The sequence below is a fragment of the Myxine glutinosa genome, chromosome 6, assembly GCF_964187855.1.
Source record: "Myxine glutinosa chromosome 6, kmMyxGlut1.1, whole genome shotgun sequence".
Lineage (NCBI taxonomy): Eukaryota > Metazoa > Chordata > Myxini > Myxiniformes > Myxinidae > Myxine > Myxine glutinosa.
This window is the reverse complement of record NC_136266.1, coordinates 83,633,548-83,659,315: the sequence shown is the minus strand read 5'-3', so window position 1 is coordinate 83,659,315 and position 25,768 is coordinate 83,633,548. Positions and strand designations below refer to the sequence as shown.

Here is a 25,768-nt window from a genome sequence, read left to right as displayed (position 1 = left end):
GATGAGTTGTCACGATTCCGCCTGTGCTTAATGCTGTTGAACTTCAGCATTTGTGCAATGCCAAGTGCTGAACGGGATGTGTCTTCCATCTGATCCTTTATACTAGGTCCCTCTAGGATCATGCTTACGAGGGCAAGCAGATGTGATGGCACTGATTCCTCTTGGCATCTATTAGGGAATCCATTGAAGGGCTTGGCTTCTCCAAACATACGGCGACTTACGATCTGTGCAGCATGAGCGAGATAGACTGCATCATTGTCACTGTCCAATTCACAGGCTTTGACGAGGGCAGCACCAACATCTTCTTCAAATACCATGAGAATATCTCTTCCCTTGTTGTGTGTCCGCATGTCGGGAAACTGAGCTAGGAGTCTCTGCTTAAGTCGGGTGGAGTGCACCTTTGTGTTGACCTTTACTTACAGCTGCTCCATTCTGGACTGGTACAGCAGAGCGAGATCGGCCAATTTGAACACCGGTGCTGTCTCCTCATCACACCTGGTCTCTTCAATGTAGAGAACCACTTCAGCGAATACGATTGCTTATATCCTTCGCTCATGGTCAGTGTCTTCATGTCATTCTGACTTGGCCTTCCTGACGCGATTGTAGAGCCCCACTAAGCACTTGGTATGGTACTTAGCTTCCAAGGCTACCATGTCACCAACACTAAGTTGGGCCAGCAGTTCTGTGTCTTCAAGAAAGGTTGCGCAGGTCCGCACCCGTCTGTCCATTGGCAACATAGTAGCTTCATGAAGGCCATCAGCTCCTGCAGGTTGTCCACAGAAGAAACACGATTCCTGTGCCTTACTTTCTGTTGTCGATGATCGTGAATGTGATCTGGTGCGCTTGGACATTGCTGGTATGTCTTGGCTATCGCCTTCTGTTTTGAGTGTTCTCTTTTCCGCTCTTTGCAATTTTGTATTGTTGTACTTGAGCCTGCACGTCTGGTGGTACTGCGCAGTATTTGTAACCATGGCTGCTTCAATGCCATGACCTTCATCGAGTCTTTCCAGCTTAAGTGTTCCTAAAAGTTCAAGCTCCTGAAATTTCATCAAATTCTGTGCGAGTGATCTGTATCCACTCCCAACGTCCTGTCGCTTGGACTGTGAAGGACATGTTAGTGCTTCTCCCTTTTCCTCTTGGCAAATGATACATAACTTCCAGTTAGTCTGAGGCGGATGTGGGGATGGTGTTGACGAAGGACGCTCAAGGTCAACTAATTTGAAGCTCTTCGACATGACTTTTACTGGACACTACTACATTTCCTCTACAAGGGTCTTTTTTTCTTCAGCAACCACCACCATCAATAAATTCCAACGATGACCCTGCAAGCAACAAAAGCAACAAATGGCATTTTGACATTGTATATGGGTCAGTCCATGAAGTTGGGGCTCAAAGTGTGACATGAGGGTCAAAATTTCAAAACTGCTTAATGATGATTCAACAACCATTTTTATATACTACAATATGTACAGTGTCCAATACTAGAACTCGCGGGAGTAAACCTTTTCCGATATTAATGTCTCAGTGCCATTTGTTTTGCTTTGGCTGGCCATGTTTCACATGTAACAGTACTAACACAAACACCATACTGATACTTATAACTTCTCCTTTATTGTAGTGAACAGTGGATAATTTTGATTTTAGTCTAGTAGGAAGACTAGGTCCCCCTGCACCCCCCGGAGATATACTTCTAATCAGTGTTTCTAGATTGGAAAAAATGTGTAGAAAATGACTAGCTATGGCCCCAAGCTGTAAAAATGTCCCACATACCATTTTTATGCAAATTACTGCTGCAAATTTTATGCAAAATTATGCAAATTTTATGCAAATTTTTGATGAGGAGTAGAGTTGAGGGGTCTTTGAGGGCTTCATCGAGGTGCTCTCGGTTGCAAGACTGGGTCATTCTGAGAAGCACAGCAGGGTCAGAGATCATGATGTTCTCCTCCTCAGTGAATCTCTCCATCAACAGCCTCTCCATTGCCTCACACACTGTTTTGAGGCAAAAGAGGGACTTTGCGTAGGCCTTTCCACTGAGAACACCTTTGAGAGATCCACTTGTTACTAGTTGTGCCTCAAAGAGAATCTCTGCATATCCAGAACCACGCATCTTGTGTCCAGTGAGCATCCCGATGTAGTTCATGGATGTGTGGAAGGGTCCAATCGTTACTACATGACTAGCAAATTCATTTGGCCAGCGCCAGATGATGGGAAGGGCTTTCATGCAGACACCCAGATCAAATGTATTCAGGACCCATCTCTGACCCACCTCAGCAGTTGCTGCCTCGGAACGCTTCAGTAGCTCACGAACAACTGCGTTGTCTGTGATCGGTTGGTGGATAGGCGTGCAGTAGTCGACTGTTGATTTGCTGGGTGGGGGAGAACCAGTTGCAGAGGTGAAACCCCCTAGCCCAGGCACAGGCTGCAGGCCATTGCCATGCCATGCAGGCACCAGGCACAGACCGATCACAGACAACGCAGTTGTTCGTGAGCTACTGAAGCGTTCCGAGGCAGCAACTGCTGAGGTGGGTCAGAGATGGGTCCTGAATACATTTGATCTGGGTGTCTGCATGAAAGCCCTTCCCATCATCTGGCGCTGGCCAAATGAATTTGCTAGTCATGTAGTAACGATTGGACCCTTCCACACATCCATGAACTACATCGGGATGCTCACTGGACACAAGATGCGTGGTTCTGGATATGCAGAGATTCTCTTTGAGGCACAACTAGTAACAAGTGGATCTCTCAAAGGTGTTCTCAGTGGAAAGGCCTACGCAAAGTCCCTCTTTTGCCTCAAAACAGTGTGTGAGGCAATGGAGAGGCTGTTGATGGAGAGATTCACTGAGGAGGAGAACATCATGATCTCTGACCCTGCTGTGCTTCTCAGAATGACCCAGTCTTGCAACCGAGAGCACCTCGATGAAGCCCTCAAAGACCCCTCAACTCTACTCCTCATCAAAAATTTGCATAAAATTTGCATAATTTTGCATAAAATTTGCAGCAGTAATTTGCATAAAAATGGTATGTGGGACATTTTTTCAGCTTGGGGCCATAGCTAGTCATTTTCTACACATTTTTTCCAATCTAGAAACACTGATTAGAAGTATATCTCCGGGGGGTGCAGGGGGACCTAGCCTTCCTACTAGACTATTTGCTATTCTGAAATAAATAGGCACAGTGCATGCTTCCACTACACCAGGATATTAAAGTTGCAGATCATTCGTAAAAAATATAAAAATGCACAGTACATAGTTTTACATACCCAGAAATTGGCCATTTTCCGAACTCATGCTTTTCATTTTTTATTTTTTTTCCCTAATCTTAACTCCGATAATACGTGAAAGGAGTGATCACTCCGTAACAAATTTAACAGCGTAACAAAAAGACACGAAATTGCTTCAGACCTCGTTGGAAAAAATGGCGCGCCCTGTGGTAATTTTTGTTATTGACAGGCAAAGGCCTCATCCGGGGCTCTTGGTTACGGTGACTTTCATTCGCAAATACGAAACCGATGTTTAGCGGATAGTGCGCAAAAAATAACAACGTAACGAAATGGCGAGACACCAAAAGTGCAATCGGGAAAGAATGACTTGTAATATAATGGGAACCGCATGGATTTATTTCTTTGTTCATTTATGTTATTATTACATTGGTACTTGCTTTTCAGGAAAAGTGGACCAAGAAAATGAAAATCCCCTTTTTTTTCATCAATGTGCATGATTTTCACAATTAATATCCATTTGGAATCTCACCAGATGCCGTGTCGCAAACCTATTTATACTAACTAATTCAATTATAGTTATCTATTGTGGTACCAAATGAAATAATAGGCACTCCCTAAACAGTCTTGGACTTTTAAAAGCACATTAGCATCCACGGTCGACCCACTGTCTTCCCCAGTACATCATATATAGAAAATAAAAGTGACCGCTGGTGGCCATTTTGGAAAATGGGTGCTATAGCCACCATGGGCAAAATGTGAGGTGGCCCAATATCCAAATCTGTTCATATTATAAGTGTCTTTATGTGTGGCAAGTGTGTTGCTTTTATCACAAAATGCACAATCCTTATAAATATCTAAGTTAAGCTGCTCCACTGTTACATCTGATCCTAATATTAGAATTTATTAAATTATGTTAAATTCCAATATACGCATGAGTAAGCCATGATTGCTCAAATCACCAAAATACTGTCACTCCTTTTTCATTCACCTCAAAACACACACACACACACACACACACACACACACACACACACACACACACACACACACACACACACACACACACACACACACACACACTCCTGAAAACAAATCTATACCACTACTATGCATTCCCTTTCATGTCCTGTGAAATGATGCACAAGGAAGTGCACTTTATGTACCCACCAAGTGCATGAATTAATGCAAATTCTCCTTCACTCTGTTTGTGACCCCCAACATCCTAAATCCCATCTTTCATTTCATTGGCTCTCGCTATTTGCTATCCCAGTCCAAACGTCGTGCCAACCTTTCCCTCTGACGCCTCAGCATGACCTGTGAAATATTGAAATGGAATGTTCAAGAAATATTAGGAAGCTAGCCTTATACCTGCATTAGAAAGCAAGCTATTTTTTTTTTAGCTCACCTGGAACGAAGATCAGGGAAGCTTATGCGATGGCGCGTCGTCCGTCACTCCGTCCGTCCGTCACTCCATCCGTCCGTCAGTCAGTCCGTCCGTAAACACTTGAAACTTCTTCTCCGAACCGCTGAAGGGATTGTGACCAAAATTGGCACAAATTATATTTGTTGTGTTGTGACTAAAGTTTGTTCACGGAATTTTAAAAAATCGGCCCCTGAAGGGCTGTTTGGGGGGGGGGGGGGTTGTCCCCCAAAATAGGTATTTGCTTTCTTCTCAGAATCTACACACGCAATTTCGATGAAACTTCACCACAACTTTCATCACCCATGATGTAACAAAGTGTGTTCAAGGCATTAGAAAAATTGGGGTCTGAGGAGGTATATGGGGTTGGGGGCGGGGGGGTTGCCCCCCAAAATAGGTATTTATTTGTTTGTTTGTTTAAAGTCTTATTATGTTGGTATGCTGTCCTGTCTTCTAGCAACCATTGAAATTGGTTTAAAATACCTTTAGTCAGTGCAGTTTGCCGTTTATTCTACCAGGTGAGCACCAGGGGTATTACCCCTACGTTTTATATATAAAAATGCAAACATCCCACACAACGATGCACACAGAAAGACGTTAAAAACCTTTAACACCCTTACCTGGATAACCTCACCCTTACCTAGATCTTATTTTGTGTCCATAGCAATCATGTTTTTTGCCAGTTTCAAAACAGTTAAAATAACACTTTTTATCTCCGCCACCGAAGGTGGATGGAGGCTATGTTTTCACCTGTTTGTCGGTTTCTTACTTGGTAAGAAAAAAAAAAAAAAATTGCAAGTATGTTGATCACTCTGGTTTGTGTGTTTGTCTGTCCACTCACTTATACTTGCCTACAGGTCACAATTTTAAACCGATCTTCACGAAACTTCACCAAATGGTAGCGTTTGGGGTCCCACAAAGTCCTATATTTTTAGAAGTCAAAAGGTCAACATAGGCCAGAAGTCAACCACTTTTCTTCAAATTTCTAAAATCCTCAATTTTCATCCAATTGACTTGAAATTTGAACAGCATTTACATATCTGCGAAATGAATTCAACCACCAACTATTTTTGAGATCAGCGTAGGCCAAAAGGTCAACATAGGCCAAAGGTCAACAACAATTTTAAAAATCTAAAATCCTCAATTTTCATCCGATTGACTTGGAATTTGAAAGTGATTTTCATATCAGCGAACTGAATTCAACCACGAACTATTTTTGAGATCAACATAGGCCAAAGGTCAACCACTTTTTTTCAAATTTCTAAAATCCTCAAATTTTCATCCAATTGACTCAGAATTTGAAAGTGATTTTCATATCAGCAAACTGAATTCAACCACCAACTATTTTTGAGATCAACATCGTCAACATATGGTCAACATAGGTCAAAGGTCAACCAAAGTTTGTTTAAATTACTAAAAGCCTCAATTTTCATCCGATTGACTTGAAATCTGAATAGGATTTGCATTTCAGCTTAGTGAAACCAACCACCAACTATTTTTGTGGTTAACACAGTCCAAAAGGTCAACACAGGCCAAATTCCTAAAATTGTCAATTTTCGTCAGATTAACATATACTTTAAAGACGATTTGCAAATGAGGTCACTGAATTCAACCACTAACTATTTTTGAGGTCAAAAGGATGCTCCACTGAGTGCCATTCTACTTCGTTCTGTTTTGCAAAGTGTGGCTCTATGAGTGATTTTTCATTTGTGTTTGTTACTGGGCAAAAAATATATATTTTTTTTTTGCAAGTACGTTGATCACTCCGGTTTGTGTGTGTTTGTTACTTTGCAAAGAAAAAATTTTTTTTGCAAGTATATTGATCACTGCGGATTGTGTATTTGTAACTTGGCAATTTTTTTTTTTTTTTTGCAAGTACGTCGATCACTCCGGTTTGTGTGTGTGTGTGTGTGTGTGTGTGTGTGTGTGTGTGTGTGTGTGTGTGTGTGTGTGTGTGTGTGTGTGTGTGTGTGTGTGTGTGTGTGTCCGCTCACTGAAACTTGCCTGCAGGTCACAATTTGAAACCGATCTTCACGAAACTTCACCAAATGGATTTTGTCCGTTCGTGTGTGTGGATTTGTGTGTTCGTGGTCCGACAAAACCTATATATTTTTGATGTCAAAAGGTCAAAAGGTCAACATAGACCAAGGGTCAACCACTTTTTTTGGAATTTCTAAAATCCTCAATTTTCATCCGATTGACTTTAAATTTGAATAGCATTTACATGCCGGCTAACTGAATTCAACCACCAACTATTTTTGAGATCAGCGTATGCCAAAAGGTCAACATAAGCCAAAGGTCAACCACTTTTTTCGAATTTCTAAAATCCTCAATTTTCATCAGATTAACTTGCAATTTCAATACGATTTTCATATCGGCTTACTGAATTCAACCTCCAACTATTTTTGAGATCAGCATAGGTCAAAAGGTCAACATAGGCCAAAGGTCAACAACAATTTCAAATTTCTAAAATTCTCAATTTTCATCCGATTGACTTGGAATTTGAATGGGATTTTCACGTCAGCGAACTGAATTCAACCGCCAACTATTTTTGAGATCAACATAGGCCAAAACGCCAACATAGGCCAAAGGTCAACCATTTTTTCCAAATTTCTAAAATCCTCAATTTTAATGCGATTGACTTGATCTTTGAAAAGGATTTGCATATCAGCTTATTGAAACCAACCACCAACTATTTTTGAGGTTTCAACCAACCAATTTCTAAAATTGGCAATTTTCATCTGATAAACTTAAACTTTGAAGGGGATTTGTATATAATGTCACTGAATTCAACCACTAATTATTTTTGAGGTCAAAACGATGCTCTACTGAGTGCCATCTACTTCGTTCTCTTTTGCCAAGTGTCGCTCTATGCGTGATTTTTCATCTGTCTGTTTGTCTGTTTGTCTGTCTGTTTCCCTGTTTGTTTCTCTGTGAACAAGATATCTCAAAAAGATGTAGCCGGATTCCGACAAATTTGGTAGAGAGGTTGGGTAAGTGACAACGACAAAATGATTAGAGTTTGGTGAAGATCCGGATTCGGATCCGGCTGGTAGAATTTTTTAAGTGATTCTTCACCATTGAGAGATAGGGCCAAAGACAATACATAGCAGGATATCTCAAAAAGTTGTGGACGGATTTGTATGAAGCTTGGTGGATCTGTTGGGTGTGTGACAAAGATGAATCGATTCGATTTTGGTGAAGATCTGAATATGGATTTGGATACGAGAATTTTTAAATTATTAAGTGATTCTTCACCATTGCGTGATACTGATCGGGCTAAAAGCGATATATAAAATGATATCTAAAAAAGGTTATGGACGAGTTATGAATAAACTTGGTGGATGAGATGGTTAGGTGACAAGAACAAGCCGATTAGATTTTGGTTCAGGTCTGAATGCAGATCTGAACTATCAGTGGGATACAAAACATAAATTGGTGAGCCTGGCGGGGGTATGTGCTCTAACGAGTGCCGATGTAGTTACATGTTCGATGCTCTTTTTATACTGGTACATTTTGTATTTGAAGTTGCCACTAATTTCAATAATATTTTTTCAGCGAAGCAGGGTGTGGTCCCCGTATGAACCACCCACGCACACCTTTAAGGAGAGCCGTGGTGCGCTGAACGCAGTCCACCGCAGGAGTCAGGTAGCGAAGGTACTATAATACCGTTTCGCCGTGTTCACCGTATTCTCAAATTCAGCAGGTTTTACCTTATTTAGCCGACTTCCAGAATGTCTCTTTTAGGGAAGTTAACCAAGATTGCAGGCAATCCACGCAGCTCCGTGAAGTTGCTCCAGCATCTCCCAGCGAAATCCGCCAGCAACTAGAGATCCCAAAGCCGGTGAAGCTCACCAAGGTCGTTACTAAAAAAGGTAAAGATGTGCCCTGTACCCTAACAGACTGGTTATGGAGCACGAGCACGGATCAAGCTGATGAAGCCCTCAAGACTGGCTTTATCCAGGGAATCCAGTCTGGACAATTGGACCCCACTGCCTACGGTAAGTTGTCATCCTCCAGTTTCAGTGTTTTCAGAAAGTATTCACACCCCTTGACTTTTTCACATTTTGTTGTGTTTTAACGATATTTTTAAAGATATCTGACTATATCTGGATTATTTTTGGCATTGGTGATTATAACCGAGATGTTTTCATGAAACAAAAACGCATTTGTTGAGACTTTACCAGAACTTTAAAATACTTTAACGTTTATTGTCTCGTTTTTAGGTCACCTGGGACGTAGTTCCGGGTACCTGAAATGCTATGTCTTGTCGTCCGTCAGTCTGTGAACACCTGCAACCTCTCCGAAACTACTGATATGATTGTGACCAAACTTGGCACTAATTATGTTTGGTATGTTGTAACTTAAGTTTGTTCACGGCATTAAGAAAATCTAAGTCCTACGTGGTTATCCTAGGGAGTGGGGGGAGGAGGGGTCAACGTGGTTCCAAGTTTGACCCCCCAAAATTTCGATGACATTTGATCAACAAGCTTCATCACCCGTGATGTACCAAAGGCTGTTCACGGCATTAAAAAAAATTGAGGTCTAAGGAAGTCTACGGGTCTGAAGTCTACGGTCTACGGTCGACGAAGTCTGAGCCCCATAAAATAGGTATTTGCTCTCTTCTCCGAAACTACACACACTATTTCGATGAAACCTGACCATAACATTCATCACGCTGATGTACCAAAGTTTGTCCGCAGCATGTCCACACAGGCCCGGATTCTCTAAATCCGGATGCGGGATGTCCTCCAAATCCATCATCTAATGATGTATAAATAAATATTAACTTTCCCCAAAATAAGTTATCTCAAATCGACACCTCGCTGGTGGCAGTATTTCATAACAGAGAGCCGTATATGCTCGTGCATGTCGTGCTGGAATCCATTGGTTGAAGCACGAAGTGCACAATGCACGTATGCGCTAAAAATGCATCAGGTGATTCGTGATTACTGAAAGTGTGATACAGGTAGACGGTCCGCTGCAGTGCAGTGTCACAATGTTCCTTCACGTTTTATTCCGAAGGAGCCTCTTTGCTCGCCAATAGTGAAATTGTTAGGGAAGAAAAAATATTTAGTTGTTACATTGGAGAAAGTGCTAACTGAGCCAGAATTGATTCAATTTTCGTGAAGATTTTAATCCGGATACAAGAGGTTTACATTTTTTAGGTGATTCCTCAACATTGAGACGAGTGAGAGGGCCAAAAGTGATATATAGGATGATATTTCAAAAAGTTGTGGACGACTTATGGCAAAACTTGGTGGATGAGTTGGTTCGGCAACAAGAACAAGCCAATTACATTCTGGGTCACGTCCGGATCCATATTTGACCGATCAGAGGGATACTAAACGCAAACTGCTCACCCTGGCCAAGGTATGCTCTCTAGTTTTTAAGTGCCATTCTAGTTTATAGATGTTGGAGTCCAAACCTTATACACGTACTCACATAGTAATGATACAGAACTATACATACTTTATAGACGATCTAACATTCGAATTAGTACATACGGTCAAATGTGTTTTGTGGCCCCGCCCCCATCAGGCTGATTGACAGTCGTTGTCCCGCCCACCTCTTGGCACTTCATTGCCCAATGTGGAAATATGCAGTTACACCTACTTTTCGTGGAATCCTTTTAAGTTATGAAATATTTCATGTGTCATGGACCTTCCCACAGTAAAATACATTAGATTCGGTTTGAACAAAGTACTGAGATTAACCCAACTTTGAGTTACTGTCTGAAAATAAGAATTACAAACGGGATATTTTTGTTCAGTCAATTTTGTAGTTCAGCGATGCTGTCCAAACGTTTAACCCTTTGCGTGCTCCTGTCATAGATTTGTCACACGATGAAAATTCTTGATGTTTTTTTAAACGACAAAAAATATGTAATTTTTCATGAAAATTTTGAGAAAAAGATACAGCACACAAAGGGTTAATGAGTGTTATTTCATGTGAAATCCTCCACGGACGACTAATTGGTTGATAGTTTTATAGGTTTACAAGTTCGTATCCTGGTAGATTTTATTTTTTGAGGAATTGTGTGTCATTCCTCTAAAGGAAGTCTTCCGACTTCCTGATATATCGTCAATTCAAATTTTAAATTTAACATCAGATTTAGAATTGGAGACTATTTCTGTGATTATATCAAATTCATGAAAATGACAAAAACACATATTCATCTTCTTCATTGCCACTTCAAAATAATTTTCCCAGAAAATGTCATCAAAACCGACAACAAGGAACGATTGGCTTGGCAAGCGTTAGATAGCTGCTTGGTAACTGAATGCACCCCGGGCTTTCTCCCTTTCAGTTTCATGTTAAACAGCAGTAGGGACTGTTTCAAAAGGTAATTATTCGTGTTTGTGGTTTATAATATTTTTACTTTTGCTCGGGGGTGCTCCCACCACAACGGCATGATAAGCTGTTTAAAAACGTTAACACGGCATTTGTTCAAGGAGGAAAAATCCCTTAGGCTGCTGTTAATATTGTTTTGTAATAACGTTAATGTTATGTTATTATATATTTAGTGTTGTTTTTACGTTTGTTATTCGAAGCGTCCTTGGAAAAACGCCACGATAAAACTATCTTAACATGGATATACACCTCAACACGCAACTCTCTTCACAGAGAAAACCCAATTGGGGTGGGAGGGAGGGGGGTTGGGGGAGTTAAATTACTACAACCTCCATCATGTGACCCATTGTCTCCCTGTCAAGTTTGGTTGAGATTGGATGGGTAACGACTGAATGTATCGTGGTCAAAGATCATCAGACAGACAGACAACAAATTGCGTATTTTAGTATGACGGGCAGTTAGTATAGTATCTCACAGTGGCCTAGCTACTGAGCCTGATTTTGACAATCAAGAGGGGGATGTGGCTCATTTGGTAGAGTGGTGGGTGGTTCCTGTGCAGCCACCCAGCTGCTGGTTGCATCATTTTTCTGTGGGCGCCTTTGCCGCTGATGCAGTGCCTCTCTATAACCAGTTACTGGTACTCATTTTACCGACCTCGGAAGGATGACAGGCTGAGTCAACCCCACCTGGCGTTAATTCAACGGGATTCAAACTCAGGACCTTCGTAGCCCAAGTCCGCCACCCTAACCATTCGGCCAAGGCCAGGTATATTCGGGAGAGTGATTGACCACCAGGTCGTAGGTCAGTGTCCCACAGAAGAGAGTCAAGATCACCTGTTGAACGCTGAAGCATGAAAGCATTACAGCATTGTGTGTAAGTGTGTTTCCACCCTTTTCCAGATGCAGGCTAAATTGGATCATTTGGAAAAAACACTGTCCCAATTGAATATGACACAAAAGAAAATGGAGGTGTCGTGTATAGGACAGTCACACACGAGCGCATTACAGAGTGCATTGCACCTCCTGCGGCGAGTAGGGTGAAACCCCGCTGTCGTGGTAAACCTTCAATACTCGATCATTCCAGTCCCTGGGACCCATCCTATGGCACAGTATAGCTGCTGCATTTCCTGCTGGACAATGGTCCAAGCGTCTCGGAATGGGCAACTATCGATTAGAGGGAGCTCTAGAAATGTTTGATATTATTGTTATTAATGATGCTTATATTGCCCTTTTTCGCAGGTGGATATACTGTGCAGGATGCAGTATACTGCCACAATGCAACAGACTACCACAAAATTGCTGAAGAAAATGCATCCTGTGATCCAATCATGAGTGCCTTCATTCATGCACGTATGGAGAGTTATGCCGAGTAAGTTTCTACCTACTGTGTCCTGATCTATAGCATTGGGGGAAGGGAGGTGTTGTGGGACTAATTAATTTAGCCTTGATTGATAGACAGAAGACTCAATGATTAATGTCCACAAACTGTTTAAGATAATTGCTGATTTTTAATGAAACATGGAGGACTTTGCTTAGGTTACAAAAATATATACATCAAAGGACTTTAAAAAACCACTTTGTAATAATGCAACTCCAGAAAAGAACACACACACACACACACACACACACACACACACACACACACACACACACAATAATTTCGAAGCAAAGTCCTGAAACATTTGTGCAGTACAGCCTTTCTTATACATGTGAAGGACAAGAGAATGGGGCTGGGCTGAGGGGAAGACAGAGAGGAAGGGGGGAATGAGATAAGAAAAGTTGCAAGAGATTCAAGTGTGATGGAGGCAAACTGGTTTTTCCATTCCTTTCATCTTAGGAGAGGTTTTGGGTTTTTGAAAATACAATCTCATGCCCGGATATAAATACAATCTGCCTCCATGCAGAATTCTTTCAGCTGTGCGATGTTTGAGGGGTTTCTTGCATGCACAGCTCGTTTCAAATCCCCCCTCTACATCTCGATGGGATTTACATCCGGGCTTTGACTTGGCCATTCCAGAACCCTCGATTTCTTTCTTTTCAGCCATTCCTTGGTGGATTTACTGGTATGTTTAGGGTCATTGTCATGTTGCAAGGTCCACCTTCAGTTGAGCTTCAACTTCTCCGACAGATGGCCTCACATTATCCTCAAGCAACCTCTGGTACAATGAAGAATTCAGAGTGGATTCTATGATGGTGAGATGCCCAGGCCCTGATGCAGCAAAGCTGCCCCAAACCATAATATTTCCACCACCATGCTTTACAGTTGGTATCAAGTTTTTGTGGTCAAATGCTGTCTTTGGTTTTCGCCAAACATGTCTTCTGGTACTGTGGCCAAATAGCTCTAACTTTGACTCATCTGTCCAGAGCACATTGTTCCTGAAGTGCTGGTCTTCTGCCTCGGTGTTCACTGGAAAACTTTAGTCTTGCCCTGATGTTCTTTCTGGCCAGCAAAGGTTTCCTCCTGGCACACCTCCCATGTAGATCAAATTTGTGCAGCCTCTTTCTAATAGTAGACTCGTGCACTTTGACATCAACAGTGGCAAGAGCTACCTGTAGGTCCTGTGATGACATTCTGGGGTTCTTGGAGAATTCTTTCGGCATCTTGCGGTCTGCTCTTGGGCTGAACTTGCTGGGGCGGCCTGGCCTGAACAAGTTTGCAGTTGTTTGGAATCTTCTCCACTTGTAGATGATCTTCCGGACAGACGAATGAATGATTTCAAATTGTTTGGAGATCTTTTTTAATCCCTTCCCAGACTCGTAGGCATCGATAAACTTCTTTCTGAAGGCCTCAGAGAGCTCTTTTTGATCTCGGCATGGTGACGCCGCACACGTCAACAACAAAGAGCCAACCAACTAAATGTCTGAGGTTTAAATAAAACAGGTTCCTCCAAGATCCTCTCTAACGATGTTCTAATCATTTGCACCTGAGCTGGTGCACCTGATTCTAATTTTAGGGATTTGAAGGAGTGATAAATGTCGGGGTGTACTTACTTTTTCCACATAGGAAATTTGCATTTATGTTTATTTAAATTATACAATGGACTACAAAATGTAAATGTTTCCTGATATTTGTTATATTATATCACCTTTATCTCTCAATATTGTTGAAATGAAGATCAAATAGCTGTATGTTGAAATATGTTGAAAAAGTCAAAACTTTACATGGGGTGTACTTACTTTTTCATGTGACTGTATATTCTATAAAGAGTATATTTATTTGTTATGCAATATTTAATTGGAAGAAACTTATTCCTTTTAATTCAAACGTGTTGATTTGATTTTGAGAGGGAGAGGGTACGTGCCGCTTGGTTGCACCTAGCTACCATTTGCACATGGGCCTGCCCTGCGAGAATTGTCATTTGGACAAATTTCAAACTTGTCCAAAGCTCTCAGACAAATAAAATGTAATACACTCAACGCTGACCAATATATGTATTTATGAAGCTTAAGTATGCAATTAATTTTGCTTTCACAGAGGTCAGGAGGAGGGGGTTCCATAAACGGCATCTCTATTTCTGAGAGTAGGGAGGGGTTTGAACACTAAGCCATAGGGATAAAAAATTATTATCTATTTTACCGGCCCCATAATATACGATTCGTATATATGGCGTAAATACAAACATATAAATATTGACGAACAAAGTTCAGGGAACTATAAGAACATGCTTTAAGAACATGTTACCCCAAAAACATGTGATATGTTGTCACGGTAACCAAGGCTTTGATTACAAAGACAACAAGAAAAAGAGCAATCAGAGATTGCAAACCCTCGCCAGTATGGATGTTCAGTGGTTTTTAAGGCTTGTGTTAAAACAAATATGACGGCCGAACCACGTGACCGATGACGTCATCATTATTATTTTTTCTAAACCAATTTATTCCTAGATTATGCTCAAGAAATTTCAACTTGATCGATGAAGTGTTGTACTTGTCGAAGTATGACGTCATAATGGAGGGACCTATGACATCATCATTAACATATTTTATTCCCCATGGAGAGTTCTTTACAATGAGCCACGTCTCAATTTTTTCTATTCAACGCTTTCCGAAATATAGAGGTGCAAAGTTTTTCGGTTTTTCCAAGATGGCGGCCGAACCACGTGACCAATGACGTCATCATCATTATTTTTTTCTCCACCAGTTTATGCCGACATGGCGCTCAAGAAATTTCATCTTTATTGGATGAAGTTTTGTACTTGTCGAAGTATGACGTCATAATGGAGGCACCTATAACATCATCATTAACATATTTTATTCCCCATGGAGAGTTCTTTACAATGAGCCATGTCTCAATTTTTTCTATTCAACGCTTTCCGAGATATAGAGGTGCAAAGTTTTAGATTTTTCCAAAATGGCGGCCGAACCACGTGACATATGACGTCATAATTATCATTAAAAAATTCTACAGGTGGAGTTGCACTTCTAGTAAAAAAATTCCTGTCAATCAGACCAACGGTTGCAGAGAAAATCATATATATTCTGTGCGGACAAACAGACAGACAAACAAACAAACGGACTCAAATGCAATGCCCTCTCCTCTGGCGATGGTAACAAACGGACTCAAATGCAATGCCCTCTCCTCTGGCGAGGGTAAAAAGACATAAAATGGCATTGCCCCAGTGGTTTTAGTAATTTTGCCCTACGGAGTTAAAGGCCGTCAGTCAGCCATCTTTGGTCGGATTACAAAACAAAATCTTCTGCTTATGTATACTCTCATGTGTTGTCTTTGTGCCAAGTTTGAACAAGATCGGTCAATGCATGTCCGAGAAATGGTTGAGTGAGAATGTGTTCAACATTGGGTGTTTTTACAACTAAAATGGCCGCAAGTTGGCCAACCTGATCTCATCGTGAAGCAAAACGATGTGCATTTGTATCCCAGCATGTTTTGTCTTTTGAGCAAGTATGAACAAAATCGGTCCATACTTCTGAGATATGGTTGCGGACGCACGCACTCATGGACGGATGGACAGACAGACGATACCCAATCCGTAAGCCCCCGTTTCGGACTAAGTCCAATGGGGGCAATGATACGTTTACACTGTATTAGGTCACGGTGCAGACATGATTTTACTTAATGATATGGAAATATGAAGGAGAAAACAATATGGGAATGCCATGTACCTGATTTACAAAGTATGTTTATTGCTATTATTCAGTATGCAAGCAATCTTCAATCAATCGACTATCGTTTATATCGCACCATGTTTTGGGGGTTTCAACCCATCAGTGACCAAGGACCACATATTTGTGGTTCACGCAAAGTGCAGAATAATTTTTGTTTTGAGGCAACATAAATATCCAACAGTATGTCAGCTGGAAGAGCACAAATCTCTCCAATTTTCAAGCATTTTCAATTTAAGAGACCGGCCAAACATTGTACGATACATAGGTAATAATTAGTATGCAAAACATCCTCAAATTGGCAATGCAGACCATTACACAGAGGTCATGGTAAAGTGTAAAAACCTTAGGTTAAAAACCATTTGATATTATTGAAAATGAGTCAAGAAATGTCCCTCTGCAACAGAAATTGCCTTGCACCACTCCAAAAATAGTAAATCGGTCTCATGTTGCCAATTTTCTAAGTGTGAAATAGTGATTAATCAGCCCTGAAAATAACTTGGGCAATGATGGGTTGAAGAGCTTGTATCATTGTCCTTCAGCAACAGAGCAGCTAAACGGCGTCATAGAAGGGGTCCTGGGACTGGTATGAGTATTGCAGGCCAGGTTTTCCTTTTAGAATTACACTTTTATGTCTTTACACATTACACCGGGTTTTCCCCCTACTCTTTGTAAGAATTGAAATGCGTTCTCTGATATGATTGGATGTGGCTGTCCCATCCCTGGGACCTCCATTTTACATCCTATCTGGGACATAGTATTTTTTCCAACTGATCCCTATATTGTCTGCTCAAAGAAATGAAGGTCGAGTTTTCGCCGTGACAAAGGAAAAACAAACATATTGTTATGTTTGTGGGGTTAGGCATGAAATACCTTAGGGAAGTCGGAATGTGTAGGTTTTAGTATGGGCCGTGTGATGCGAAGAAGGAGAAGCCCATCTCGGTACACATAAGCAGGGTAAATGTTCAGGTTAAAAGTGTTTGCTTGTTCCCATAAGGAGGGTGGTTTTGTGCTCATTAAATATAGGGCTTATGGTTAATAATCCCCAGTATGTATTGCCTCCCAGTTATTTTTCCCTAATGTTCTTATAAAACTCAGCTGGCCAGGCGATGGGCTCCATTAGCCAACCACGCCGCCAAGGCCGACAGAAACAGCATTTGCCGATTGGCAAGGGAACCCAGCCCGAAGGACGGCTAGGCTCCACCTCGGAGGACCAGAATTGACAGGCCACGCCCCAAGCTTCGTCCCTGAGCCGCGAAGGACGATTGGTTGGGACGATTGGATGGCGCTGGGCGATTGGTCAAAAGGACGACATCATTGGGACGCTCTGAAAAAAAGTAACAGGAGACCACATTTTCTCTCTATTGTGCTGGCATTCGTTGGAGGCGGTCACACTCTCTTTTTTGTGCTTGCTTTCGAAGGGAATCGCTCTGTTTGCCTTTTGCTCTTGTCCTGGTTCTGGCTTCATGTGAGGGATGGTCGCTTCACTTGCTCTTTCTCTTTGTCGTGATCATGCTAGAGAACGGCTGCACTTCGTGCCGTGTTCGCTGGTGGAGCAGACCGGCCATCCAATCATGTGGCTTCAAACCTTCCCACACTCGCGAAACGATAATCCGGCCAAGTTCGAAATATGCCTCGGAGTTAAAGCTCATTTCGGTCATCCGTCACCATGGGGTCTTAACCCCGGGGAGGCGACAATATTATGTCGACTGCAGGAAAAAAATATTTTTCATATTCTGTGTTAAGCAATGGGAAAGAGGACAACTCATGATCCTAATGTTTTACACTCCCCCCCCCCCCTTCCCCGCCCCCAAACCCACTCTCCTCTTTCTCTCTTTGCAGATACACTGGGATGATGTTCAAACAATGGTATATAGCTGATCCCACTGGTATTGCGATGGGAAAAGCTGCCCAAGATTACTCTGACTTTGAAAAGAATGTTGCCAAAAAAATGCACCCTATCTATTTCTTGATAGCCATGACACCATGTACCAGACTATGGCAATGGCTAGCTGAGCAGATCCAGACTGGAATCGTAAGAAGTCTTGACCTTTTTTTCTTTGCACATTTCTCTTTCTCTCCCTCTTCCTCTCTGTCTCAACCGTACTTTGCAAGCATGCAATTTATTGGTCTCAAAAGAGCAGTTTTCTATGTGTTTATCTTCTTTCATAGTACACATTATTTATTATACAGATCTAACCTTACAATCTATATATGCTGAGTGTGTGCGAGTAAGAAATACATTCTATTTTTCTTAGTCAGAACAAATCGAAACCATTTTATTTTTGGGTGACATACGCGGCCTGCTGCATGGAAATGGTTAAATCATCTAGTTTAATTTTACCAATGCCTCCGTGAACAATATATACATCAAATGTTCATACAAACTTTGAATGCCTTGAATTTTGTTTCTGAATACTTTTAGACACCCAGAAATATAACATACTAACACTGAATGTTAATAAGTGCAATGCAAAGAATATTGCATGAGATGAAATATGAATTGAATGCTCCATTCAACGAGGCGGCAGCAGAGCACGTCTGTGCTTCTTTCCCCTTGCACGAATAAATAACATTCAATATCTGTTTTATATAACGCCTCAAAATATTCTCTCCATTGCTCGAATTATAAATTCTTACAAGCACGAAGTTGGGAGTTGTGCTACCGATACCAGCCATATTGGAAAGCCATCTGCTTGTTTGCGAGTTACCGATCGCGATTGCCGAAATGGTATCGAACATGCAATGGAACAAAATATTTCACGGTAAATGACTTCAGCGTGCAATGGATCAATTTTACATTGAATGGAACAAATATTGAAGGTCGTGTGATATAAAATCAACCAAGCAAATGCAAGGACCTATTTAGGTGTTGTTTAATAATATTTAGTACAGTTGAAACTGTTTTGCTTGATAACTTGGTTAGATTCACCAAAGTTCGGGTTAACCCACGTAGGCATCTATCTATAATTCCAGTAATCTGTGTGTGTGTGTGTGTGTGTGTGTGTGTGTGTGTGTGTGTGTGTGTGTGTGTGTGTGTGTGTGTCTGTGTGTCTGTGTGTGTGTGTGTTTGTCTGTGACCGCTGTTTCTCGACAACCACGGGTCCGATATACTTGAAACTTGCCAGGTATATTGCTGGGGACCTGAGGATGTGCCTTTTCAAGGTTTCATATTAATCGGAGAAGTAGTTACCGAGCTATGGCGATTTAGCCGTTCGCCGTTCGCTTTGGCTTTGCGAATGGACCAAACCATTCATGTAAATAGAGGGGGGGGGTTCTGTGGTCGTTCGCTTTGGCTTTGCGAATGGACCAAACCATTTCATGTAAATAGAGGGGGGGGTTCTGTGGTCGTTACTGCCACGCGGTTTGGAATGTTTTTCCGAACGGGCACCCACGTACGGGCACGTCCTAGCTTTGGAAATTTTTTTTTTTTTTTTTTTTGGGCAAGGAACGGGCACCCACGTACGGGCACGTCCTCGTCTATCTATAATTCCAGTAATCTCTGTGTGTCTGTGACCGCTGTTTCTCGACAACCACGGGTCCGATCTAATTGAAACTTGCCAGATATATTGCTGGGGACCTGAGGATGTGCCTTTTCAAGGTTTCATATTAATCGGAGAAGTAGTTACCGAGCTATGTCCAAAAAACGATTCAACCAATCAGAGAGCAGCGAGCTATCACGTGTGCCGAACATGGCGAACAGACTCTGCCTCGGACGGCACATTTGAGAGCGTATTCATTTATTTCACGTTGGCAAACTATGTTGGCGTTAAACTATGTTTTAAAACTAATTAAAACTAATTTGCGATTCATCGTAACTGCGATATGCGACCTTCCGGACAGTCAAATGAGGACGTCACTTCCGGACTTACGGACGCGCAAGCCGTTCGCTTTCCGTTCACGCAAGCCGTTCGCTGGACCAAACCATTTCATGTAAATAGAGGGGGGGGATATAATTTTAGATATATATATAGTACGGGCATGCCCTAGTATATAAAATGGACCGTATTCTCAAAAATGCCGACAATAACTTGAATCTAGGTTAAATCCCTGACTAACTACCGAATACGGTATATGTCAAAATGGAGACTATTATTCAGTGAAAATTTTAACCGCATAATTGTCAACAAATGTTTCATCAAAACGACGAGTTTCCGCTTGAATTTCTTCAATGTGAACATTCACAGTGTTTAAATGTATCACTTTAATGCAGATGATTTAGTAAATAAACAGCATTCCATATTTAGTCGTGAGTTTAAAGCTGGACTTAATTTGGTCCACTTTGGAGATATGGTCCATTATAAACTGTATTTCAATTATTAATAAGCTCTTGAAGAATATCACCATTGTCAGATTATGCTCCATCTTTAAGAAATACATCACTGCATGAACTTTCGTTTGAATGTCTTGGGGGAGAAAAATATATATATATTGTTACAGCCTGGGGTTCGGATCTACTCTGAGGGCGTTAGCCTCCGCTCCCTTTCGAACTTACCGGACCTAAGGCTGCTGCGCACGAATAACTTCGTACTTCGGCAGGTTGCAAATCAGCAACCACGAACGCCAATCGGAAAATGTATCGCAGGTACCCCCCGGCGGTTTCCTTTTGTTCCTTGATGGAAATTTACACGGCCGAATGAAAACTGTTGGTCACCGCCAGAGGAATGCTAAAGACGTCACGATTGATGTTAAACTGGATATGAAGAATGGCGGATCAATGAAGGAAAATACATTTACGGAAAGAGAGAAAGGAAACGTTTAACAATTTGATTTATTACAGATATTTACAATGTGATTACTTCAATACCAAATAAAAAGGGACGAGAAGCAGAAACTTAGCTTATTCTACGCCTTATTATGATTATTACGGATATACATCACATGGGCACCCATCACACTTTCACGGGGGAGGGGAGGGGAACGGACAACGAAGGAAACCTGCTCGCACAAAGGCTACATGCTCCCAAATTCCTCTCCTCGCGGTGCCAAACGTCCCGTTATCGCCACTGAGAAGCACAAGCAGGTAATGACGATCCCAACACGGACCGGCAGAGGGATGTCGATCGGCAGCACGGCAGAGTGGTCTTGGCCAAGAGAGGAGCACACGTGCTATGCCAACAATCCAGCAGAGTCAGACAGGCCTGGAGCGGACAAAGAGACAGGCCCAGAGTGTAGCAATGCAGGAGTAGAGGCCTGCAAGAGGGAGACTGGCCAAGAGCTTCAAAGTCCACATGAGGCAAGAGAGACCGGGCAGAGAGAGAATGTCCATGTGCTGAGTCAGCCGAGAGAGAGACAGAGCTAATGTAAGCACGTGTTAGGTCCACAATGATCAAGAACCAAGAGCCCGGACCAAGAGAGTCAAAAACGTGTTAAAAAGTCCTTTGTTCAACCTCCAAGGGGGATGGAGGGAAATCTTGGAGGTCTCCTGGCTCCCGATTGGTGGAGCCCGTAACACCGCCCCTTTCACCCTGATTGGTGGGTTTCTGAACCTGGACAACATGGTGTCCCTCTGAGCCTGGTGCAATGCCTGGTAGCTTATCCCTTATAGGTGAAGGACCTATCTTTCCTTTCCCCAACGCATGACAGAACCCAAAATAAGAGAAAGGGACTAAGATAATGGTCGGCTATGAAATAACTATTCTAAGGGACATGTATGGTGGTTGCCATTACTTTTTAGTGTTTTTCTCAAAACCGCAACAATATATATTCTCGCGTTCCCGGAGTGAACACCCCTGGGGACGGATAGCCGAACAAGCTTCAACTCCAATGTGTTCAATCCAATGGCCGGCCTTCTTTATACCCTCGAGAAGCGTAGTGGAGTGTGGCGAGGCTTACCTTCACGGGTCCCACTGGATGTCTTCGGATGAGGGAGGATGAGGGAGGAGCTTTTCAACAACAAATTGTAGCATCTGTCCAGGCTTCTTATGAAGTTTATTTTGAAATATTTTGTGAGGAATCCTTTTTCCGTCAACCTTTGCGTGGAGAGCATGCCGGAGGCAATGCAAGATGAATTCCTGGATCTCCAAAACAATTAATTTGCCAAAGACACATTCGAAGAGAAAAGCTTGACAGAGTTTTGGGTGGGAATGGGTCGCTACACTAATATCAGCCAGAAAGCTATCCGGGTGCTTCTGCCATTCTCGTCTACCTATCTCTGCGAAGCAGGGTTTTCCACGCTGTTGAATATCAAATCGAAACAGCATAATCGGCTCCACGTGGAAGATGACCTCCGCTGTGCCCTGACTGTGACTCAACCACGGATACCGCAATTGGTAGCGAAAATGCAATTTCAGCCATCCCAGTGAGTTTTTAATTCACTTTTATTGCGCATGCACCATGTCCCTCGTTTTGATTACCTGAGTTGTTGTCGAATTGAGTTTATTTTTGTGAGATTATAACACATTGCGTTAATTACAGACACAGCAGAGGGTTTTTAGTTTTCACATTCTTGACTTGGAACCTTTTCATACTGTTTTCTTGTGTGACAGTTCTATTTTATGCTGTCCATAGTGTTGCTACTGATAATATTAAAATCTCATATCAAACATGCATCATTCGAGTGACGTTGCTTTGTTTGCCTCTTCCAAAAACGAGGTAGTTCGGAGCCAATAAGGAACAGAAAAAAACTATGGAACTAAATGTTCATGTTGGCCACTTGGAATTCCTCATTTTGTATGTAATAATTTACCAATTCTCATGCAAACAAAATAGCCAATTAAAGGAAAAACACCTCTCAGAATGCACCACAGAGCATCTAGAAATCAAATTTTTTCTGCGGGGCATGCCCCCAGACCCTCCTAGCCTGCTTACACGCGCTCTGCCGCTCAACTCTCACGAAAGGGAGGGGGGGGTGCTGGGGATGTGCTCGAGGAGCCAAGGGGGCCATAACACAGAAAAGGTTGGGAACCCCTACCCTAGCGCAAGAGCACTTTAAAATTTGACTGCACAGCACCGATGTCCCAACGCAAGAGAGCCAATAAATCAATCGTTCCCTATGGAGGCCAGCCCAGAGAGAGAGAGAATGTCGGGACACGACCGTTCGCTATCAAAGCAGTACCCAAAGAGAGAATAGTAAGCGTCCGTTCGCTATGAGAGCCAGAATGAGAAGAAAGAAAATGTCGGGGCCCAGTCTTTTGTCTTCAAGGCTATTACGTCATCCGACGCCACCCGTGCCTGCTCCAACCTGCGGCCGCCACCACATCCCTCTATCGTACCCTAACCAATCATTCTTCGGGGCGTGCCCTCATCGCCACTTGTCGGCCTTTGGGATCACCAGGTCGGTGGTGTCAAAGGTAGTGGAATAATGGCCTGTTCCGGTTACTTTTATTTGGTGTATATTTGCATGCTGATTGTCCGGCTATATGTGTGGTGCGTCGTCATAAGGAACAAGGGGAAAAGAACAGAGGCGATTACATACAGGGGATTAATCACCCTTAATCCCTAACTAATTAACATAGCCCCACATACAGCGCATGGTAATCTATACACTTCTACCTGGACTTCAGGTAATCATTGTCTACCCCCCACAAACATAACAATATGTATATATGTATATATGTATATATGTACATGCTTTATTGCTTTATTGCTTTATGTATATGCTTTATTGAAAGCCATTGGCACACAAAACACAACAACATTTTAATTCCCCAGATATAAGAAAGTGTCACATATAAGAGAAGCTGATGGTGTAAAAAGTTACCATCGACCAATACTGCAACATAATCCATTTTAGTAGCAATAATCGATGAAGCATCCAAACTTGCTGTTGATTTCCATGAAATCAACAGCAATTAGGTATTTTTTAGGTATTTGCGTTCGGTATTTAGGGAGGTATTTTCGAATTATGACATTTTACTACTCGGGTGATTTCTCCAAAATAAACTCTTTCAATGATTGTCCTGTTTTATAGAGCGAAAATAACGTGTACAGCTTTTGGATTGAAGCAAACCTCCAAGAAAGCCACACTCTGGAAGATTTTGTGAACGAGAATGCTGAAAAGTATGAGGTAGACCCTGGCAAAGCCCTGGATGTCTATCTAGGTGCCATGCGTGGAGAAGTGGGTTTCTTCACTTCAGCCACAGTATAATTAAATTGACGACGTCATCAATCACATGGTTCGTCAGCCATGTTTGAATAAACAGAAATCTATGTCGTCAATAAATCACACAAACACAATGGCTAATAAACACCACACAAACATGTCCTGGTGAGGGTCAGCAATCTCTGCTCTTTCTTGTTTGCATTTGTTTCCAGTTGCTTTACTATTTTTCATGGTGATCACAAAGCTACATCAGTACGATTTTCTAACAGTGTAGGAGTTACAGTAAGGGAAGAGAAAGTAAATGCTTGAAGAGGATTAATAAACTGACTGTGGTTATATCGATAGTGTACATGATGGACAGAGAGAAGTTGGTCTAAAACACAAAAGGTTTCGAAAAAGACTCTGTGACTCTTCATGGTAGCACCACGGGTCTAGAATTGTTTTAATTTACGACCGTTTTTCTAGGCTTATGTAATGTGTATGTTCATACCTGTTATTATGCTCTCCTGGTGAACATGTGAGTTATTTTTGCTTTGCATTGAAAATATGAACAATTTGCCAACTACTGTCATTTAAATTAATGAAATCGCTATGGTGTTTTTGTGGAAATCGTAATAGGAATAAACGTAATATGAAATCGCTATGGTGTTTTTGTGGAAATCGTAATAGGAATAAACGTAATATGAAATGGCTATGGTGTTTTTGTGGAAATCGTAATAGGAATAAACGTAATATGAAATCGCTATGGTGTTTTTGTGGAAATTGTAATAGGAATAAACGTAATATGAAATCGCTATGGTGTTTTTGTGGAAATCGTAATAGGAATAAACGTAAGATGAAATGGCTATGGTGTTTTTGTGGAAATCGTAATAGGAATAAACGTAATATGAAATGGCTATGGTGTTTTTTGTGGAAATCGTAATAGGAATAAACGTAATATGAAATGGCTATGGTGTTTTTGTGGAAATCGTAATAGGAATAAACGTAATATGAAATCGCTATGGTGTTTTTGTGGAAATCGTAATAGGAATAAACGTAAGATGAAATGGCTATGGTGTTTTTGTGGAAATCGTAATGGGAATAAAAGTAATATGAAATGGCTATGGTGTTTTTGTGGAAATCGTAATAGGAATAAACGTAATATGAAATCGCTATGGTGTTTTTGTGGAAATCGTAATAGGAATAAACGTAATATGAAATCGCTATGGTGTTTTTGTGGAAATCGTAATAGGAATAAACGTAAGATGAAATGGCTATGGTGTTTTTGTGGAAATCGTAATAGGAATAAACGTAATATGAAATGGCTATGGTGTTTTTTGTGGAAATCGTGATAGGAATAAATGTAATATGAAATCGTTATGGTGTTTTTGTGGAAATCGTAATGGGAATAAACGTAATATGAAATCGCTATGGTGTTTTTTGTGGAAATCGTAATAGGAATAAACGTAATATGAAATCGCTATGGTGTTTTTGTGGAAATCGTAATAGGAATAAACGTAATATGAAATCGCTATGGTGTTTTTGGTGGAAATCGTAATGGGAATAAACGTAATATGAAATCGCTATGGTGTTTTTTGTGGAAATCGTAATAGGAATAAACGTAATATGAA

The 25,768-nt window shown here is 41.5% G+C and overlaps 2 protein-coding genes across 2 annotated transcripts in view; one reads left to right on the top strand and one right to left on the bottom strand.

The window, feature by feature from the left end:
* Window positions 1-915: 915 nt before the first annotated feature.
* The window catches only part of LOC144892511 (uncharacterized), a 147,993-nt gene continuing 123,140 nt past the window's right edge, over window positions 916-25,768 (bottom strand). The window contains exon 3 of the mRNA XM_078779470.1: window positions 916-1,322. The gene's annotated coding sequence lies outside the window, so the exon portion shown is untranslated. The remainder of the gene's footprint in view (window positions 1,323-25,768) is intronic.
* On the top strand, window positions 1,317-25,412 carry LOC144892729 (uncharacterized). The gene is made up of 6 exons (XM_078781052.1): window positions 1,317-1,368; window positions 8,247-8,297; window positions 8,543-8,641; window positions 12,233-12,362; window positions 17,957-18,149; window positions 24,027-25,412. Exons 1-6 carry the CDS (start codon window positions 1,317-1,319, stop codon window positions 24,201-24,203), a joined length of 702 nt encoding a protein of 233 aa, XP_078637178.1. The 3' UTR covers window positions 24,204-25,412.

Excerpts from the sequence above, each read along its gene's own strand:
- LOC144892729 (XM_078781052.1), top strand. The coding sequence starts at position 1,317 with ATGACCCTGCAAGCAACAAAAGCAACAAATGGCATTTTGACATTGTAT. Across the intron at positions 1,369-8,246 it reads CATTTTGACATTGTATATGG|GAGAGCCGTGGTGCGCTGAA; the intron begins GTCAGTCCATGA and ends CACACCTTTAAG. Across the intron at positions 8,298-8,542 it reads GCAGGAGTCAGGTAGCGAAG|ACTGGTTATGGAGCACGAGC; the intron begins GTACTATAATAC and ends GTACCCTAACAG.